Genomic DNA, 20,960 nt, shown 5'->3' with positions numbered 1-20,960 from the left:
ATCCTGAAGTTGGAAAAATTCATTGAAGACCAGGAGGCTTTGGTGCAGATGTCTACTTGAGTAGCTAGTTATCTTTCAGTACCCAGGTGGTATCTCTTCTTGATGTCAAATCTGGAATTCCAAAGTCACATGAAGCAAATTACCATCAGACATAACTGATGACCCAGGAGAAAGGATCTGATAATGCTCCTAAGGGCAAGCTCTCCCCCAGGTTCCTTCTCCAGTTGGGGAGTTGGGTGTTGTAGCTGCTGGCTGCTTTTGTTGAGCTGAGTACATAGATAGTATGGATGTGTGTCTATATGAATAGGTACCTACATATAATATGTAAACCACAGAAAGATGGTATATCAAATCCCATTCCCTTTCCACAAACCCCACAACAGAACCAGGCCTTCCCGGTCACAACTAACCAGCAATGATTTTGCCACATACTTTGCAAAACAAAATTAAAGGTCTCCGTCAGGACCTACAAACAATCCCCATCAAGTCTCCTACCAGCTAATGAACACTCCCTCTCCCAGATCGCTGTGCATGTTGGGGGATTCATTCAACCAAGTCACAGAGAAAGCTCTTGAAAAAAATCCCGCCAACAACCTGCCTTCTTGACCCCTGCCCAGCAAAGACAGCACAGCTAACAAGCACAGGCCTCGTTGAAGGGGCCACTGAAATTGTTAACCCCCTCTCTTCTGGATGGGCAGTCGCCAATACTAAAAGGAGCTGTTAAGCGCCTTCTATTGAAAACGAGCTCCCTTGAGCAGGACAAGCACGAAAACTACTGACCAGTCCCTAACATTCCTTTCCTGGCATAACTTATAGAATACACAGTCTGTATTCAACTCAGTGACTGGTTACATGAAAGAACTGGCCAGATCCACGTCAGTCTGACTTCAGACCTGGATATGGAATGGAGACAGTTCTTCTGCATGGAAACTATGACAAAGGTTCTGCCTCAATAGTAGTGTTGCTGGATTTCTCAGCAGCCTTCGACACTGAGAATCATAATATTATGCTTACAAGGCTGGCAGAAAACAGGTATCAGTGGCAAAGTATTTACGTGTTTCAAATCTTATTTGTCAACACCTCATCACCTTGGGCACTGAACTGCACGGTGCCACAGGGATCCATACTGTCACCTATTTTATTTAACATCTACCTCAAAGCTTTGGCTGAGCTGCTTCAGTCGATGGACACAAGTTTCTGTATCTATGTTGATGTGCAGCCACTCATACCTGTTAAAGCAGACCAACCCGTGGCTTTGAGTAAACTGACTGCAACTCAGGAACGGACAAACAGCAAACTCTGCCTGAACCCAAGCAAAACAGAGGCTATTTGGGTACTTAACACAACTGGACAAATACCTGACTTCAAAGTACCTTTTTGGAAAGTATGAACTCCCCCTAAAGTCACAGGTCAGGAATCTTGGGATACTGCTAGAATCACTCTGATTACGCAAATTCAAAACTCTGTATTGATACTTTTGATATGTCATGTTGGTGAAAATAGTAAAAACTTCCCTCTCACTATGGTAGCTATGAAATCTCTCTTCATATGATCAGACTGGATAGGCCTTAACTTTTTTCTATATTTTGAAAAGACATGTCTGACCACAGTGGTTCATGCCATGTCGTTGTCATGACTAGACTACTATAATGCCCTGTACACTGGTCAAACCAAAAAGGAGTTTGCACCAGCTCCAATTAATTCAAAATGATACATCATAGCCTTCCTGCAAAAACTATATTGGCTACCAGTACCTGACAGGGCTACATTTAAAATCCTATGTTTGATTTTCAAGATCCTCAGACCAAATGGGCCAGACAACTTAAAAGAATAAGTTAGCCCTCTACAAACCTTTGAGACCGCAAAGGTCCTCTCAAGGACCATCACTTTGTACCCTCATTAAAGGAAATTGCACGATGTGATACTATCAGCGGGCCTTTTAAGAAGTAGCCCCTACACTCTGGAACTTATTCCCAGAGGGGCTACATCTGACTCAAGACTACCTCTACTTCTGAAAGCAGGTGAAAGCCTGGCTCTTCTCCCAAGCCCTTAATTAATATGGTGAATGACTATCCACTCGCTCCGCATCTGGACTAGTTTGTTGCATGCCCTCTAACTTAGACCAGTTCCTGATATCTTGTTTAGTCATAAGTACATAAGTATCGCCATACTGGGACAGACCAAAGGCCCATCAAGCCCAGCATCCTGTTTCCAACAGTGGCCAATCCAAGTCACAAGTACCTGGCAAGATCCCAAAAAGTACAAAACACTTTATACTGCTTATCCCAGAAATAAGCATTGGAGTTTCCCCAAGTCCATTTAAATAATGGTCTTTTTTTAAACCCCGCTAAGCTAACCACCTTTACCACACTCTCTGGCAATGAATTCCAGAGTTTAATTACACATTGAGTGTAATTAAATAGACTCTGTACTACTCATCTTGTCTCCATCTATATATCTGCACTTGGCCCCTCAGCTGCACGGCAAGATTTTTCATTGCATTATAAGAACAGCATTAGCATCATATGTTATTTGAATATTCTTCCATGTTGCCTATTATGGTACAGTTTGTATTGTACTGTCATATGATTGTTCTGCAGCACTGTTAAAGGTGTTTATTTTTGGTACGCTTTCATTTAGTTCTATTATTAGGTTTCAATTTGCCGTTTCCAAGTTTACTTCATTCTTATATTTGGTCATTTTATTATTGTTGTTATGTTAACCAAATTGTACGTTTTAAGTTATGTACCTGCTGTACATCGCCTTGGGTGAATCTCTTCATAAAAGCAGTTAATAAATCCTAATAAAGATAAACCCCACACTCCGATTTTCTGTCTTTACAGGCTGTACAAACTGGGCAACAGGAAACCAACCAGAAGACTGATGAGACGGGAATGTGATAAAGGTACTGGTCTGAACGTTACAGTACTAAAAAGTAATTGAGTTCAGGGGAAACAGATTCAATGTTTGAGATCTGAGGGGAGGGTGGGGAGACGCACGTTTTTTTCCCCACGTCTTTCAAGGAATTTTTGGGATGCACTGTGTATTCAATACACACATTCCCAACTGGTCTGTCACCGGGAAAGATCGTGGAAATGGAATGTGCAAGTCTACCCTCCCCCCCTGCCCCCCCCCCCCCCCCCCCCAGAAGAACATGTCTATGTTGATCTGTTTCACTAATGTTGTTGCTTCTGGACTTATCTCCAAATACACAATCAGCTACACAAAGGATTTGATATGGCACGTATCAAAGAGGTAAAAAAAAAAAAGATGACCAAGCTGTTATTTTGCAAAATTAGCTAGATTTTGATGCCAGCTTTTCAATGCTGTTAGAAGAAAGCTTCCATGAGAGGAATTTAGTAAAAATTGGTTGGCTTTTTGTTTGTTAAATTTAATTTACTTTCCCTAGTTATTTCTTAATTGAGTCCCATCCACCAATACCATCTTCAAATTTTGCAGAGTAGGGTAAGCCCTCAAACTGGTCAATCTTATTAGTCAAATGAGGGGTTTTTACATTTACATACATTCTCTTTGGTCTCCAATTGTTTTCATCATATGGCTACAGCAGACCACATGAAAATTGTGTTTTCCATTTCTAAGCGTAGCCCCCAGGTCTAACTGATCCTATAGAATAAGTGCATGAAAGCGGAATGAGAAACGGCTTACCAATTTACTCGCAAATCTGAGTGCGGGTTCCCCTCAGTGGACCCAGACAGAAAAGTCTCTGAAATGTTAGCACGACCCGCACATAAACCACCCACTTCACAGAACAAAAAGCATCGTCTGCTTGCAACTCTTATGTGCTGTGACCGAATGCCTGATTTCTCTTATCAACTAACTGTTTTCTCTCAATCTCTACGAAATAAAAAATTGTGGAGGAGTGGACTGCATGTGGACGGCCACTTAGAGAGATGATACGCCAGATATGAACAACTGGCGTACATCTTCTCCTAAATCCAACCAGAAAGATTTTCCGGCATAAAAAGGCAATCCGCTCTACCGTACTATCGAATGCTTTCAGGGAAAACACACTTCAGCATTTCTAAATCTGTTTCTCTTAATATTCTGCATTATAAGTTTGCCTGTATCTCTCGTAAAATGTGTGGATAGTCAAAAGCAGTGTTTATATTATTCTTACAGTAAATCCCCTTTCCCTCCCCCAAGAGCAGCTCCAGGCTTACAGTACTGAAAGGATCAAGTGTTACCATATCCAAGAACAGCACACAGGATTTCAGCTACAGTGTCTTTGTGTTTCCCTTCGGAGAGAGCTACAATATGGTGCAATGGTCTTGGGTATCTGTGATTTGCAGCCTCCTTTGCTTCTGCCTCTTCATGGTGTGGGGACCCGGATGCGAAACAGGCCCTGTTGAAGCTGCAAGCGGAAAAGCTTGCAGTTCGCAATGCGCAGGGGTGCGCAGCCTGTGCGACGGAGGTCTGAGGGTAACAGAGGTTTCGTGTGGTGCCAGGTTCCAGTGCTCCTTTTAAATTCTCGGACATAGTCGTAATTGGTACCTAAAAGAAAACAGAAACAAAAATGCTGTATATATGCGGCATCTTGTGTTTCTGGATCATAACCAATCATTATGCTCAGATGCTTAATTGTTCTTTAGCTTCTCATACTTCAAGGAAAAGCTGATGACGTTACTTTCTTATTAGGCAGTGCAGGAATGCAATATAGTAACATAGTAGATGACAGCAGAAAAAGACCTGCACGGTCCATCCAGTCTGCCCAACAAGATAAACTCATATGTGCTACTTTTTGTGTATATCTGACCTTGATTTGTAACTGTCATTTTCAGGGCACAGACTGTACAAGTCTGCCCAGCACTATCCCCACCTCCCACCACTGGCTCTGGTACAGACCGTATAAGTCTGCCCAGCACTATCCCCGCCTCCCGCCACCGGCTCTGCCACCCAATCTCGGCTAAGCTCCTTAGGATCCATTCCTTCTGAACAGGATTCCTTTATGCTCTTCCAATTGAAATAAGAAGTGCTACATACTTTCAATTTCATTGCCATGTTAAAACTCTTATTTAATCTTTTTTCCTGATGTATAATTTGGTTGCTTTATTTGCTTTTATCTAAACTTTTGCTGCTATGATGACATTTTTACTTAAATATTTGATAGTTCGATTATATTCTATTATCCCAACTTTATTGTACTCTCATTTTGTTTTACTGTATTTTTTTATACATTGTGATATATATTTTTTTAAGATATTTACTGATATGATTATTATTTTCTGTTGTAATCTACTGTGGACCTTTGGGGATAAAGTGGAATATAAAAACTTGGAATTATATTAAATTAAATCATTATCCTAGGTAGAACAAAGAATATAGCTTACAGTTTGAATTCCTGAAAGCCCACCCCCCCCCCCCAAATAGTCTTTTACCAGTGCAATCAGAGAACATAGGGAGAAGATTAAACCCGCCACCTGCCTTAGCCCCACAGTCATTGTTCTCTCATCCTCATCACCGCAGAAACATTTTCAGATGGCTTTTAGACTAATTTGTGATGTTGGCATGAGACACTTGCAGAACAGTGACCACTGTGCCATATTACATCAGTCAACACAGTGAGACAGACCAGGAAGAGCTCAAGACAAAACCCTGTAAAAAATAAATACACACACCAGGAACTTGAGTAATTGTAGGCCTGGCGTCACCCATTCCTTTTTACTCCTTTGGCACATTAAGAGAGTTTCCACCACCAATTGGCAACGTACGTAAAACTGTTTTTTTTTTCTTAAACTTGAAAATAAAATAAGCAAAATCTTGGGCCCTGTTTACTAAGGTACATTAGCATTTTTAGCGCACGCTAACCATATAGGCGCCCATAGGAATACTATGGGCTAGGGTTACCATATGTCCGGATTTACCCTGACATGTCCTTGAGAGTTGAAGTGACCTCGCGAGACTTCAACTCTCGGCGGCCATTTTGAATCGGCGCCGAGATCACCAACAGGAAGGATGCATGCAGGGCAGCGCTCCGGGCAGGAAAGAGGGGGCTCTTTCCTGCCCCTAAGAGGTCACTAGACCACCAGGGCAGTAGTAAGGTAAGGGGAGGGGGGGTGACGGGGTGTGTGATAGGGGGCGGAGTGAGGGCGTGAAAGGGGGCGGGGCGGGTGTGGGGGACGGGGGCATGTGTCCTCCTTTTTGGGGGACAAAAAATGGTAACCCTACTATGGGTGTCTACAGTGTTAGAGCGCGCTAAAAACGGTAGCGTGCCTCTAACGAGGCTTAGTAAACAGGGCCCCTTGTTAGCTTTTGGGAGCAGATTTTTTTTCTCTCTCTCTCTCTCTCTCCTTAGTGTCTTACATGCAGAAAAGCGTCATCAAGCAGGAAAATGTAACAAACAAGTCCACAATAATGGGGATATAGAGAAAGGGAAAACCCTCCTAAAATAAAGGCAATTAGAAAAATCAATCCACAAATAGCCTGGCTCTATCTTAGGCCAAAAAGGGAAAAAAAAAAACCCCTCACTTTCACCAGCACAGAAGAAGAAACATTACTTAAGCTCTCTCTCTCAATCAATAAAGTTGGGTTGATACAAAAACAAAACTGGAATCAGGAAGCTTAATTATGCACTTGCAGGGGAACTTCAAAAAGAAGCTAGCCCCAAGCTGCAGGTGCCTGTGGTTTTAAATCGATGAAAAGCTTTTCTACGTAAATCTGCAGCGGTGCCAAACCAGGCGATATTTTAACCCCCTCACCACAAAACAGGCACTCTTTTTAAAGGAAGTGTTCAGCACAATCGATCTGTCAAACTCACAGGAGAAAGACAACAGAAGGGCAGCTTGAACTGATACTTGTTTCCTAAGCATTTAGCTCATGTCTTTTTCCAAGGCGAGTTACATATTTTCCCTGTCCTCATAGGGTTCACAACGTTAAGAGGCTGATGCAGAAAGCTTCCTGAACCGGGTTTAACAGTGTTTTAATGTGTATAGCAAAGTACAAACAAGTTCATTGTGGGTGTTAACTGCACAAAAAACCCTGACCGCACACCACATGCAGAAATTCTGACTGCACACCACATGCAAATGTGGTAAATTTGCTATCCCGAAGCATGCACAATTTTAAAAAAAAATGTTTTTACCACGAGGCTACCGTGGGAAAAATGACATCAAATCCAGGGCAGCGTAGAAAGGTTGGTCAGAGTACCAGCACCCATCCTCTCCTCCCAAACCAACTACCCTGTCCCAGATACTTATCTGCATCAGCCCCAACCCCCCCCCCCCCCCCAAAAAAAAAAGTTATCCCTGGTGTCTAAAGTCACCCCCACACACTGGTATTTAGTGACATCCTCCATTCCCTTGACTCAGAACCCCCCCCCCCCAAACAAAACAAAAACACTCTGTTGTCTAGTGGCACCTCCCATTCACCCGACCCCTCCCAATTAAAAAAACAAAACAAAACAAAACACCTCACTCACTAGTGTCTAGCAGCACCCCTTTCCTCCCTCTAACTAAAACAAAAAAAAATCCCCAGTGGTACCCACTTCCTCAGGCACCATCATCCTGAAAATGGTGGCACCCAGCCCCAAGCAGTGCACCCTGGGATGCACCAGATATGGCTAGATTGCCATAAAAGGGAGAAATTCCCTTATAGGCTGGCCCCCACCCCAGTGCAACTCAGCGGTACCCAGCTGACAGCCATAGTAACTCACCATCATGTATATCACTTCTTATTCAAGTCAGCTTTTGTTAGCGTCTTCTCTGCTTCTCTGGCATGCAGATGTATATAAAGGTTTCCAAACCCAGTCCTACACTCATCAGCCTCTCTTCTCTCCCCATCATCTCCCCCTAAACCCTGTAACTATCTCAAAACCAGCAAAGCCACTATTCAAACATCCAGCCAGCTAGGTCACTGTGGCCTTACCAGAAATTCCCCCGTTATTATCAACCTGCTTTTCTGGTTTTGGTTTAAGCAGAAACCAAAAGCTGTGGCCGAAATTCATGGCTCTGTTTTGGCTGGAACTGAAGCCGAACCAAACATTTCATGCTTGCCCCCCCCCCCCCACCCCCCTGTTCCCCACATCAGTGGGCCCCTTAAGAAGCCCTGGTGATCTAGCGGCCTCTTCAGGGGCAGGAAAGACTTCCGCTCTTTCCTGCCTGGTGCCGATACCAGTGCAGGAGGTCACAGAAGCCATTTTGAGATTGCTCTTGCTTATGCAGTTGTCAATTTCAAAATGGCCACGGGAAGTCTCAGCAGCCATTTTAAACCAGCAACAGCACAGGGCGGAGTTCTTTCATGCCCTTAAAAGAGGTAAAAGCAAACAAGTAGATCTGAAGAAGATCTTATATTTAAAAGGATTCTATTCACTACCATAGATAAAAGAACCAGATGCCTGACACAGGCCCTTTGCAGGGCTGCGTCAGGGGCAAAACCACTAGGTGTAAAACATAGGTATCACCAGTGGCGTACCAAGGGGGGGGGGGGGGGGGGGGGGGCGGTGGGGGCGGTCCGCCCCGGGTGCACGCTGCTGGGGGGTGCCGCGGCGCACGCCTGTCAGCTGAGTTCGCTAACTTCGCTGCAGCTCCCTGTGCCCCGGAACAGGTTACTTCCTGTTCCGGCCGGGGCAGAGGGAGCTGCAGCGAAGTTAGCGAGCTCAGCTGACAGGCGCGCGCCGAGGCACCCCCCCCCCCCAGCGGCGTGTACCCGGGGGGGGGGGGGGGGGGGACCGCGCTGCACCTGGGGGGGGGGGCGCATTGGCGATCCGCCCCGGGTGTCATGCAGGCTAGGATTGCCACTGGGTATCACCTATGTGAATGGTGCTGAACACCCAGGAATGAAGGTAACCGCCAGAGGTTATCCGGGTACTGCTGATATTCAGTGCAAGTGAGGACATCTATTTGTTGTTCTTCGCCTTATTTCCACCTCTGAACCAGCCTTACACTATCCGAATGATGCCGAGGTAGTCAGACTCGATTTTCAGCAGTATTATCTGGATAGCACCGCTGAAAAATCACAGCCCGAGTCCAGTGAGCACTAGTTATCCAAGTAGCAAGTGTTGCCACCCAGAGATAAATAGCTTAGAACATCAGAACCTTGAAATGGCAAAACAGAATTATACAAATCTAATTACATCATGGTAACATTATAAGCAGGGCTATAAGCGTCACTACTACAGTAAAACAAATCCCTCTCGCTTGTTCAGTTCGACCGTTTATTTTCCTGAAAGGCCTTCCCAAAGTGCCTAAAACCCGGCTTCCTGTAAGAAGGATTACTTCGGGGAAATAACCTGGCTGTGTTTTTAATCACTTGCCTGTTTACAAAGATGCCTGGCCAAACCACATCAGAGTGAGCTGGCGGGCAGCAAACTGAATCCCTGAATGGCGAAAAGCAAACACTTCACCATGCTTGATCTGAAAGTTGGAACGTGCACTCCCGACCTACTGGGTATACAGGATGCTAAAATACAATACAAAAATGCAAGCCATGTGCGCAAAATAAAATAACAAATACTAAATCAAAAAAAAAAAATCATCTCTCCCTTGATAGTTTGAAAACTGGCACCTGTCAAAAAGACTAGGCTAAATCAGAGCATGTTTCAGAACAGGGCACCTATGGGCCTGATTTTCTGTTTTGGTAGGTAGGGGTCTCTGGCAGGCCACGGAATCTTAGATTATTGCGACGTCCTCTATTTTCAAGGTCTTCAACTTTCAGCCCCATTTCCTGAGGTTCTTTTTGTAAGTTTGAGATCTGCTGTTCCAGCGATCCTATTATCTCGCTGTGGGTATCCACTTGTAATTCTGTTTCTTCTAAGCGGGACCCTAGCTCATGTATCTCGCCTCTCGGGTCCGTGCCTAGCGTCGCTACCTCCGAGCGCAGCGCTTTAATATCTGCGCTAATGTCCTGCAGCCAGTTTTGGAGCACAGATGGGAGCTCCTCCTCAGCTTGACTCGATTTCAAGTGCTCCGATGAGGTGTCTTCCGAGACCGCATGAGCGTTCTCTGACGCCGCTTGTTGTTTCCAGGCCTCGGCCATTTTGTCTTGAGGCGTCTCCTCTCCTCCCGAGAGGGCAAAGTGGGAGAGATCTACCCCCGATGCTGCTGGGGAGGAGTGGCCTAGTGGTTAGGGTGGTGGACTTTGGTCCTGGGGAACTGAATTCGATTCCCGGCACAAGCAGCTCCTTGTGACTCTGGGCAAATCACTTATCCCTCCATTGGCCCATGTAAGCCGCATTGAGCCTGCCATGAGTGGGAAAGTGCAGGGTACAAATGTAACAAAAATAAAATAGATACTATTGGAGATTCTACATGGAATGTTGCTACTATTGGAGATTCTACTTGGAATGTTGCTATTCCACTAGCAACATTCCATGTAGAAGGCTGCACAGGCTTCTGTTTCTGTGAGTCTGATGTCCTGCACGTACGTGCAGGACGTCAGACTCACAGAAGCAGAAGCCTGCGCGGCCACATTGGTGATCTGCAAGGGCCGACTTCTACCTGGAATGTTGCTAGTGGAATAGCAACATTCCATGTAGAATCTCAAATAGTATCAACAGTGGAGGAGTGGCCTAGTGGTTAGGGTGGTGGACTTTGCTCCTGAGGAACTGAGTTCGATTCCCACTTCAGGCACAGGCAGCTCCTTGTGACTCCGGGCAAGTCTCTTAACCCTCCATTGCCCCATGTAAGCCGCATTGAGCCTGCCATGAGTGGGAAAGCGCGGGGTACAAATGTAACAATCAGTGCTTGACTCGTCGTTTTTGCTGCTCCTGTTGATCGGGAAGCCATTCGCTAGTAGTGAATTCCTCAGCTAAGTGTCAGGTTGGTCAAAATCGCTAATTTCTCCTTGTGGGGTATCGGGAGCTCAGCTCTTATGCGACCATGTTGTCTGGTGACGTCACTTCCCCCTCTATGGGCCTGATTTTCTAATTTGGTGCTTATGGGTGAGGTAAAAAAAAAAAAAGCATTTGTTTTAAGTTTACTTTATAAAGGCTTTCGTAAAAAGGTACCCATTTCTACACTGATGACATTCTCCTAATTTTCCTATGTACCCTGCCTCGCCTGATATTTGGTCCTTTATGGGAATGCCCGGATCAGGTTTCCACCTGGTTCTCTGCTCACAGACTAGTCTTGAACCCCCAGAAAACTGTTGCCTGTTGGTTTATGGGAGGCCTCTCTATGCCCTCTCTTGCACTGAATCTATTTGGTATCTCCATCTCTAAGGTTAATTCTTTCCGTTACTTAGGTATTACACTGGACTCACATCTCTCTTTTATTCTGGTCTGTGTAAATCAGGGTTCTATATCTCGTGTCAACTTCGTCCTGTTAGGAAATGCTTCAACCCTACTTCCTTTCATGCGCTTATCCTATCCCTACTGGTCACCAGACTGGACTACTGAGACATCGCTTACCCAGGTTGTAGCCGGGCCAATCTCAAATGTCTTCAGTCCCTCCAAAACACTGCTATCCGCCTTCTCTGTCACGCTCGTAGGTTTGATCACGTTACCCCCTTGCTCCCTGTGGAACAACGTATTATTCACAAGCTCCTCATTCTGACTTTTAAGGTAGAGAATGACATGGGGATGGGGACCTGAAATAACCGCAGGGATGGGGATGGGGACAGAGCTTGTGCGGACGGGGACAAACTTTGTCCCTGTGTCATTTTCTACTTTGAAGCCTGTTAATGAACTGGACTATTATTTATGTTTCAGTGAGGCCTACAACGATTTTTTTTTTATTTTTATATATATATTTTTTTTTACATTTGTACCCCGCGCTTTCCCACTCATGGCAGGCTCAATGCGGCTTACATATTCTATACAGGTACTTATTTGTACCTGGGGCAATGGATGGTTAAGTGACTTGCCACGATATTTTGATTTTTTGGAAAAACAAGCAAACATGCTGGCCACAACTAGCAAAATTTGCATGGGGGATCTTGCGTATTCCTGCTACCAGCATATCTTCTAAGAAGACATCTTCTATTGCAGAGGGACTGTGGAACACAGGAGAGCTAGTCTGAATCCTGAGATTGTTGACTTCTTATTCGTCCACAGATTAAAAAATCTCCCATCTAAGGCATACAGAATGGGTTGTATTTTGTACCCCTGGACATTTTAACAGGGTGGATTAGGATTCCTTGGGGTAGTAGAAATCAGCTACCGTTGGGGTTGGAAGGGTAGAGGGTGTAGTTGCACAAACGATATCACCAACTATCGCCCAGTAGCATCAATCCCACTTGTAGTCAAACTGACGGAAAGCATGGTAACTAAACAACTAACTGACTACATAAACCGAGTGAAACCTTTTTTCCCCAAGGGAAATATTTCGCAACTTGGTACAATCTATGGTACTAAGCCACCTGGACTACTGCAACGGAATCTCATGTGGGATGCAAAGAACAAATCATAAAGAAACTCCAAACTGCTCAAAACACAGCAGCCAGGCTTATATTTGGAAAAACGAGATTCGAAAGCGCCAAACCCCTATGAGAAAAACTACACTGGCTCCCAAAGAATGTATTGCGTTCAAAATCTGCACCCTGGTTCATAAAATCATCTACGGAGAAGCCCCGGGATACATGACAGACCTTATAGATCTACCAACCAGAAACACATCAAGATCAACACGAAGATACCTAAATATCCATCACCCAAGCTGCAAAGGTCTCAAATACAAAATGAACCTATGCATCCAGCTTTTCCTTTATAAGCACACAGCCATGGAACGCAATACCAAACGCCGTGAGAACAACATATGACCACCTGAACTTCCAGAAACTACTAAAAACTACCTTGTTCAAAAAGGCATACCCCAACGATCCAACGTAAATGCCTTAACCCAGCAGCACAACAAAACCAAAGCTCATACTGGACATCTCTTCCTCCTTACGACTCACATAAGAACTAATTTTACCTCAACCTCACTTTGTATTTGTTCAAACCGATATTTGCGATCACCTCTACGGTATTATGTAAGCCACACTGAGTCTGCAAATAGGTGGGAAAATGTAGGATACAAATGTAACAAATAATAATAATAATAACAACATATTGTTCCTTTTATACTTTAATAACTACTACTTAAAGATTTAAGTAAAAAATTATAATTATTCGAGGCTTCTGCAGATGGGGACAGAGTGGGGACGGGACAGAACCTGCGGGGACGGGCAGGGACAGGGATAAACTTTATCCTCATGTCACTCTCTATTTCAAGGCTCTTACAGTGGGTGTTCCTTCTTATCTCTCTAACCTCATTGTGCCTTATTCTCCTTCTCGTCTGCTTTGCTTTCTAAACGACTTTTGTCTAGTTCTCCCAGTCCTAGAAAGGCACAACTGGACAGTACTAGGCATCGTGCTTTCTATTTTCTTCTAGAATTCTCTTCCCCTTTCCATTTGTCCAGAGCAATCATTTAAAACTTTTACTGAAGACCTGGCTTTTCAGAAGGGTTTTTCTTCCTGATTTAAAGTTTGACTGTTTCATTCTGCCTCTCAGTTTATTATTTCCCATAACCCAAAGGTTTTTACGAAATTGGAATGATTGTTTCATCTTTCCTGTCTAAATTTTGTAGTTCCTTTTCCTGACTTTGATGTATGTATTGTTTTTGTTTTGTAAAATGTTGTGAACTACTAGTTCGGTAAGGCGGTATATCAAGCTCTAATAAACCATAAATGCACATCCATAAACATAATGCCACACAACTTTATAAAAGGCCTTTTCCATGGGTAAAACAGGATTTACATACACAAAAACCTTTAGAAAATTACCTCCTTTGGGCTAGATTCTATATAGGGCGCCTAAAAATTCCGCACGGAATAGACTTCCACCTAAGCGTATTCTATAAGCGGCGCGGTATACAGAATATGCTTAGTTGATATCCTAGTACCTAGAATACGCACATCCATTTACATCAAAGATGTGACATAAATACTGGCGTGTAGATTAAGGCGCAGAGGAGCATATTCTACGACAGTGCATATAAATTTTGGAATGCCCATTTCCCTGCCCATAACCACGCCCCTTTTTGGCTCTGCCTATTAGAATTTAGGCGCTGTGCGTTATAAAATACGCTTAGTGAGTTATGTGCATAAATTCTAATTATTGCCAACTAGTAAAAAAGGCCCGTTTCCGAAACCAATGAAACGGGCGCTAGCATGTTGCTTTTTTTGTGTGTGTGTGTATGTGTCACAGAGTTACTTTGTGTGTGTGTGTGAGGGTGCGGTGTGTGTGCAGGTTGTTGATGTGTGTCTTTTTTTGTTTTGTTTTTTTGCTTGGGGGTTGTGGGATGCGCTGTGCCGGTCTATTTTTGCACATACCCACAGCAGGAATATTCTTCTCTCGTTCCAGCGGTGGTTCTATGCTCTCCGTGCTGCACAGATAATGAGCCATTCTGCTGGGGAATGCTCCTCCCTTATTGTCACGTAGTTTCCTCTGATTGGTCCGTCTTACATTGCCTAGTGTTGCCTGGGAACAGTGTTGTGATGGTCCTTTGTGTTTCAGAATGTTGAGGTTGTTTTTTCTGATTGGTCCGTCATGCGAGGGCGGGGCAGAGAGACATGGTCAGTGTTGTGGCTTCACCACCATGAATCCATGAACCCTTCAGGGAGTGACTGAGTGACTTCAGAACGTTGTCTTCAGAACGTTGAGGGTGAGTTTTATTATAGTAGATTAGTGCTCATTATTGCTTGTTAAGTGCTGTAAAAACACGGATTAGATTATTAAGCCAATTAAGTTACCTTGCGCTGTAATAGAATACACTTGGATTTGGGCGCGACATATAGAATCAGGCTGTTTATTGCTAAATGCTCTTGGTGAAAGATTTCAAACTGAGCAATTTTCCATCATATATATATACACATATTTTTTTTAAAGCAAATAGAACAAGAACTGTAACAAATAAAAACTATAGAAAAGGACTAAGTATCAAGAGTTACTTCATTCCCGTCTAACCTGTATCGAGATCGCCAATCACATAGATACTGGCCCCAATTGGAACAGCGCCATACACAAAAGAAGAGCTGGTGGGGATGCATAAATTCTGATCATTCAGATAGATCCACCTGTAGAAAAAGAAAAGTATAGCAAAAGATAGTTCAATGACTATCACAAACTGCTCCATCACATTTCTAGTTTATGTTTGATTTATTTATTTACATTTGGATTTAGCTCATTTTCAGTAGTAGCTCAAGGTGAGTTACACTAGGTATTTCTCTGTCCCCAGAGGGCTTACAATCTAGGTATAACCAAAGCGGTTTACATATTCTGTGCAGGTACTTTCTCTGTCCGTTCTGGACTCACAATCTAAGGGGCCCTTTTACTAAGCCGCGTAGGCACGTATGCACGTCCAATGCGTGTCAATTTTGAACTACTGCCCAGCTATTTTCCGGGGCGCGGCGCTAACCAGGTAGTAATCGGCATTGTACGCACGTTGACGGTTATTTCCCGGTTAACGCGTGAGACCTTACTGCTAAGTGAATGGGTGGCGGTAAGGACTCAGACCCAAAATGGATGCTCGCCAATTTTCATTTTGCCGCACGTCCATTTTCGGCGAACGTTCGCTGAAAAATGGATCTGCGCGCGTCCAAAGCATGTGCCTACACTAGCACAGGCCATTTTTCAACACACCTTAGTAAAAAGGACCCCCAAGCTTTGTACCTGGGGCAACGGAGGGTTAGGTGACTTGCCTAAGGTCACAAGGAGCACATTGGTAACTGAACCCAGTTCCCCTGGTTCTCAGCCCACTGCACTAAACTAACCATTATGCTACTTCTCTACTCTCCCACTCCCAAGGTATAAAACTCCCAAGTTGATTAAAGTGGCACCAACAGGCAGTATAATAATGCGAAAGAAGATGCTAAGGTACCATATTACTGGCCTTTACCATAATGCAGGAAAAGAAAAATTACAGCTTCATGGAGGCTTGGATTCAAATTATCATGATCAATGCTCAGAGCCATTGCAAGGTTATTAGGCGCCCTAAGTGAGCTTCTAGCCATGTACCCACCTCAATTAACTTTTACGCCTCCACATCCTTCTCCACCCCACAATATTTATTCTTATATCCATAGAACGCCAAGACTGGTTATACACAATCACAATAAACTAGCCATTACTAAGATATACAATACTAAGACAGATATTCATAAAATATAAAATAATGAACAACCAGAGAAAAATTTTCCAAACTAGTAAGTCTTCAATTTCCTGTGGAAAATGTAAATATTTACTTTCCAATCTAATATGCAAAGGAAAAGAATTCCACATCAATGTAGCTTGATAAAATAATCTCATGGAGGGGCATTTTTGAAAGGACATCCAAGTCAGAACGTTCCACAAGGACGTTCGAATGGAATGAACATCCCCTTTACAAACTGGAACGTCCAAATTATGAACGGGGGAAAACGAGGGACATAGAAGTCTGCATGGCAGAATTCTTCGAAAATGGCTACACAGACATCATTGCAAAGCGGAGGGGTAGCCTAGTGGTTAGTGCAGTAGACTGTGAACCCAGGGATTCGGGTTCAAATTCCACTAACTCTTATTTTGTGATATGATACAGACGTTCAAATATTTCAAAAAGGTATTAATCTGCAAACGAACCTTTTCCGGAGATGGGAAGGCGGTAGAACGAGAGGGCATGAAATGAGATTGAAGAGGGGCAGACTTAAGAAAAATGTCAGGAAGTATTTTTTCACGGAGAGGGTGGTGGATGCTTGGAATGCCCTCCTGCGGGAGGTGGTGGAGAGGAAAACGGTAACGGAATTCAAACATGCGTGGGATAAACATAAAGGAATTCTGCTCAGAAGGAAGGGATCCTCAGGAGCTTAGCCTTGAATGGGTGGCAGAGACGGTTGGGAGGCGGGGCTAGTGCTGGGCAGACTTACACGGTCTGTGCCAGGGCTGGTGGTTGGGAGGCGGGGATAATGCTGGGTAGACTTATACGGTCTGTGCCAGAGCCGGTGGTGGGAGGCGGGGCTGGTGGTTGGGAGGCGGGGATAGTACTGGGCGGACTTATACGGTCTGTGCCCTGAAAAAGACAGGTACAAATTAAGGTAAGGAATACACAAAAAACTAGCACATATGAGTTTATCTTGTTGGGCAGACTGGATGGACCATGCAGGTCTTTTTCTGCCGTCATCTACTATGTTACTATGTTTTGTAATTGGGGGTCCTCCAAAACAGCAACATATCTACTGTACCCAAATGTACACCACTTCAATAGCCTTCAGGCTTGCAGCTGGCTTATATATTTAGGTACAGTAGACATTTTTCTGTTTCTGGAGGGCTCACAATTAAAAAAAAACAAACAAAAAAATCAAACCCCAAACATGTAGGCTGAAATGGGATTTGAACTTGGATCCCTTGGTTTACAGTCCAATGTACTATCCAGTAGGCTACCCCTCAGACTTGCTTCCTGCTTTGTAAGAATATCCATAATATTCTTAACAAACCAGGAGTAAAATAGAGGACTACCTTAATGGTTAGTGCAGTGGCCTGAGAACCTGGAGAACCAAGTTTGATTCCTGCTGCAGCTCCTTGTGACTCTGGGCAAGTCACTTAACCCTTTATTGCCCCAGGTACAAAATAAGTACTTGCCTATAATATGTAAACCGCTTTGATAGTAACCACAGAAAGGTGGTTAGTGCAGTGGACTTTGATCCTGGGGAACTGAGTTCAATTCCCACTGCAGCTCCTTATGACTCTGGGCAAGTCACTTAACCCTCCATTGCCCCTGGTACAAAATACAAAATAAGTACCTGAATATATGTAAACCGCTTTGATTGTAGTTGCAAAAACCACAGAAAGGCGGTTATCAAGTCCCCTTTTCCTGTCATATAGCCTGTGGTTTCACTTTCAGAGAGGGAGGGGGACAGCAGCCATTGGGAGATTAAAGGAGGTGTCATGCCTTAATCCCTCCTATGGATAGCTGCTCAAACCAGGGCACATTTTTGTACCCTGGACATGCCTGAAACAGGTCTAGAATAAGAATGTCCTTTTCACACATGGACCCTTTCTTCCCCTTCAGTAATTGAAATTGGACGTCCAGATTTCGGGCCCTCTCTAATCCCACCCAACACACGCCCACAACACGCCCTCTTGCTATCTGGGCTTACCGCACTGCTGGACGTCCCTTTTCTGCCTTTGCAAAATCAGTACTTGGCTGTTTCTCAAGCATATGGACGTCCATTTCAATATTTTGAGACATCCATATGCTTTGAAAATAAGTGCCATACTGGCATATCTCCTATATTTAACACTTGTGACTGACTGAAAATGCAAGTCAAGTGGTTATTAGCACGCAAAAGCCTACCTCTGGAGAAAAGTATAAAATGACTAATGTATCTAACAGAATGTCCAAAATTAGATCTAAAAACCAATCTGCAAACTTAAAAAAAAATGTGCCTGGACTGGAAGCCACTGTAATTTCATTAGTACAGGAAGAGCAGTATAAAACTTTTTGACGTGACATATCAACCTGGCTGCACTATTTTGCAAGCTCTCAAACTGCCTACTTAATTTCACAGGACAGCCAGCAAATACAAGATTAAAAAGGATTCAAGGCAAAAACAAAGCCTAAACTATCAACCTAAAACGCTCATACAAAACAAATTCTATGTAGCCTACTCAAAACATAGTTCCTTGAATCTGTGTAACTGTCAGGGTATTAAGCCGTCTCTGCCAATGCTCAACGCTAAAAAAAAATTTCTTGTGCTCTGGTTTTCCAGTTACAGCTTAGAAAGACTGAAATGTTTTACAACTTGCTATCAACAGTATACACAATAAAAGGTCAGAGTCATTATCTTTCTGTGACTTGAAGCCTTGCAGCTACTTTGCCTTCAGTTCTTGAATAACAATCTATATAATGTTGTGCTACCCTGCTGAAAATCACTGTGGATCTGCTGGAAATTAAAGATGTATGGGGAAAATTTTTATTTTACTTTTCCATTCTGTTTGTGGGTTTTTGTTTTCTTCATTTTCATTTTAGTCATTTCATTTAGGGGGGTTATTAAAGCTTAGCTCGAGAACTATCTGCAGGAGGGCCCATAGGAATAAAATGGGCCCTCCTGCAGATAACTCGAGCACAGCCGGTGGTGGGAGGCGGGGCTGGTGGTTGGGAGGCGGGGCTAGTGCTGGGCAGACTTCTACAGTCTGTGCCCTGACAATGGCAAATACAAATCAAGGTAAGGTATACACAAAAAGTAGCACATGTGAATTTATCTTGTTGGGCAGACTGGATGGACCGTGCAGGTCTTTTTCTGCCGTCATCTACTATGCTACTATGTAGTAAACAGGGGTGTTAGCGTTTTAGAAGGAAAATGACCAAACAAAAATGCACATCCCTCCTGCAAATGAGCCAGTCATCTGTTTTCTTATAGCCACACAGAACTCTTCACTGGTACCAGATCAGCTACACAGGTAAATATTCTGTCAGCTTCTGAGTCATACTGTATCAACAGAAAAGCACAGCAATGATAGTAACCTTAAGTGACTACACTAAATTATCTTCTAGATAAAAGCTCCAGGTCGCCAAAGGTTCCCTCAGCCATGTCCCTGCTAACTAAAGAAAGGGAGAACCGAAGACAGCGTACTGAAAAGCCAATGGCCTTCTGGAACATTCATTTGATAACCAGCTTTTCAAGCTTTGGAGAAATTTCTCCCTTTAGACAAGAGACACAGTCGTGGCACAATTCTATAAGCAGGCATTTCCTGTTAGGTGCCCTGATGCCGCTAGGGAATAGGCTCTGGATGCGCAGATTCTGTTACAGAGTATTACCGTAACCCGGCACGAGCCATAGACCAAGTGTAACTGGGGACACCACAACGTGGCAAAGGCATGCATAATAATATAGTATTCTATAAGTTAAATGCCTAAGTAGGAGGCATGTCTCCCCCCCCCCACCTTACATTTGAGTGCTCTTACAGAATAGCGCTAATGGTGCCTACACACGTAAATGCTAATTTTTTGTGCATTTATGCAAGCAAAGGGACAAATATCATTTTCCGTTCCATTCCATCGTTTCAGGATTCTGTCCACCTTACTTCAGTAGTGCCGTTGTGCTATTAAACCACTTGCTATGGAAAGTGCGGGAAATTATTTGATACAGCTAGCTTCCTAACTACGGCAAAACATTCGTGGCTTTGACCAGGGATGTAGCTACTATGGAGTCCGGCAAAATGACCAGGGCTGCCCAATAGTAGGGTCCAACTATTTCTAAATCTATGGCCTACCAATTAGTTCATCCTCCCCCCCCCCCCCCCCCCCCATCCAGTAACTCTTCATTTCCCTATTCCTGTCTCCTTTAGACTTCAGAAATGCCATAGACTGCATAAGAGGTGACACACAAAATGGTTTGGGTAATGGGGGAGGGTGTGTGTGTGTGTAGAGAAACGGACCACAGAGCTACATGTTGGGCAGATAAGAAGCCTGGACCCTATGTCATTTTTCCTTTTCTTTTTATATTTTTCTTCTCCCTTTTTTCTATTACTTGTGAGTAGAGAGGTGTGGTAGCCGTGTTAGTCCACTTTTAAAGGTAATCAATAAACAAAATAAAACACGGAAAAGAAAATAAGATGATACCTTTTTTATTGGACATAATACATTTCTTGATTAGCTTTCGAAGGTGATTTCATAGTAAGAATCCTGAAAGGTAACTTTAAAACAATACAGGAATGTAAGACCTTTGAAGTCAGAATGATTAAATATTTTGACACCCACCAGACAGAACTTAACAAAGATCTGGGTTTTCTAGCCCATTATAAACCATAAAGTTGTATTGCTCTGTTTGTCACCCTCTTCTCACCTATTCACCCCCATCCTGTTAGACTCCCACTCAAATGCTTTGATGTTTCACTTATATATACTGTCATCTACCAACATTTGCTTATTTCCGATCTGACAAAGAAGGGCAACCTTCGAGAGCTAATCAAGAAATGTATTATGTCCAATAAAAAAAGGTATCATCTTATTTTCTTTTCCATGTTTTATTTCTATTACTTTTGAAATTCATT

General features: G+C 43.5%; 1 protein-coding gene across 1 annotated transcript in view; it reads right to left on the bottom strand.

The window, feature by feature from the left end:
- Positions 1-4,170: 4,170 nt before the first annotated feature.
- GAN (gigaxonin) overlaps positions 4,171-20,960 on the bottom strand; it is a 127,518-nt gene continuing 110,728 nt past the window's right edge. The window contains exons 10-11 of the mRNA XM_030202656.1: positions 14,901-15,010; positions 4,171-4,512 (exon numbers count right to left, since the gene is read on the bottom strand). Coding sequence (XP_030058516.1) covers positions 4,331-4,512; positions 14,901-15,010 — 292 coding nt within the window. The 3' untranslated portion in view covers positions 4,171-4,330. The remainder of the gene's footprint in view (positions 4,513-14,900; positions 15,011-20,960) is intronic.

This window comes from Microcaecilia unicolor, chromosome 5 (assembly GCF_901765095.1).
Source record: "Microcaecilia unicolor chromosome 5, aMicUni1.1, whole genome shotgun sequence".
NCBI classification, from domain to species: Eukaryota; Metazoa; Chordata; class Amphibia; order Gymnophiona; family Siphonopidae; genus Microcaecilia; species Microcaecilia unicolor.
Note: the sequence above shows the minus strand (reverse complement) of the source record. Positions and strands in the feature narration are given on the sequence as shown.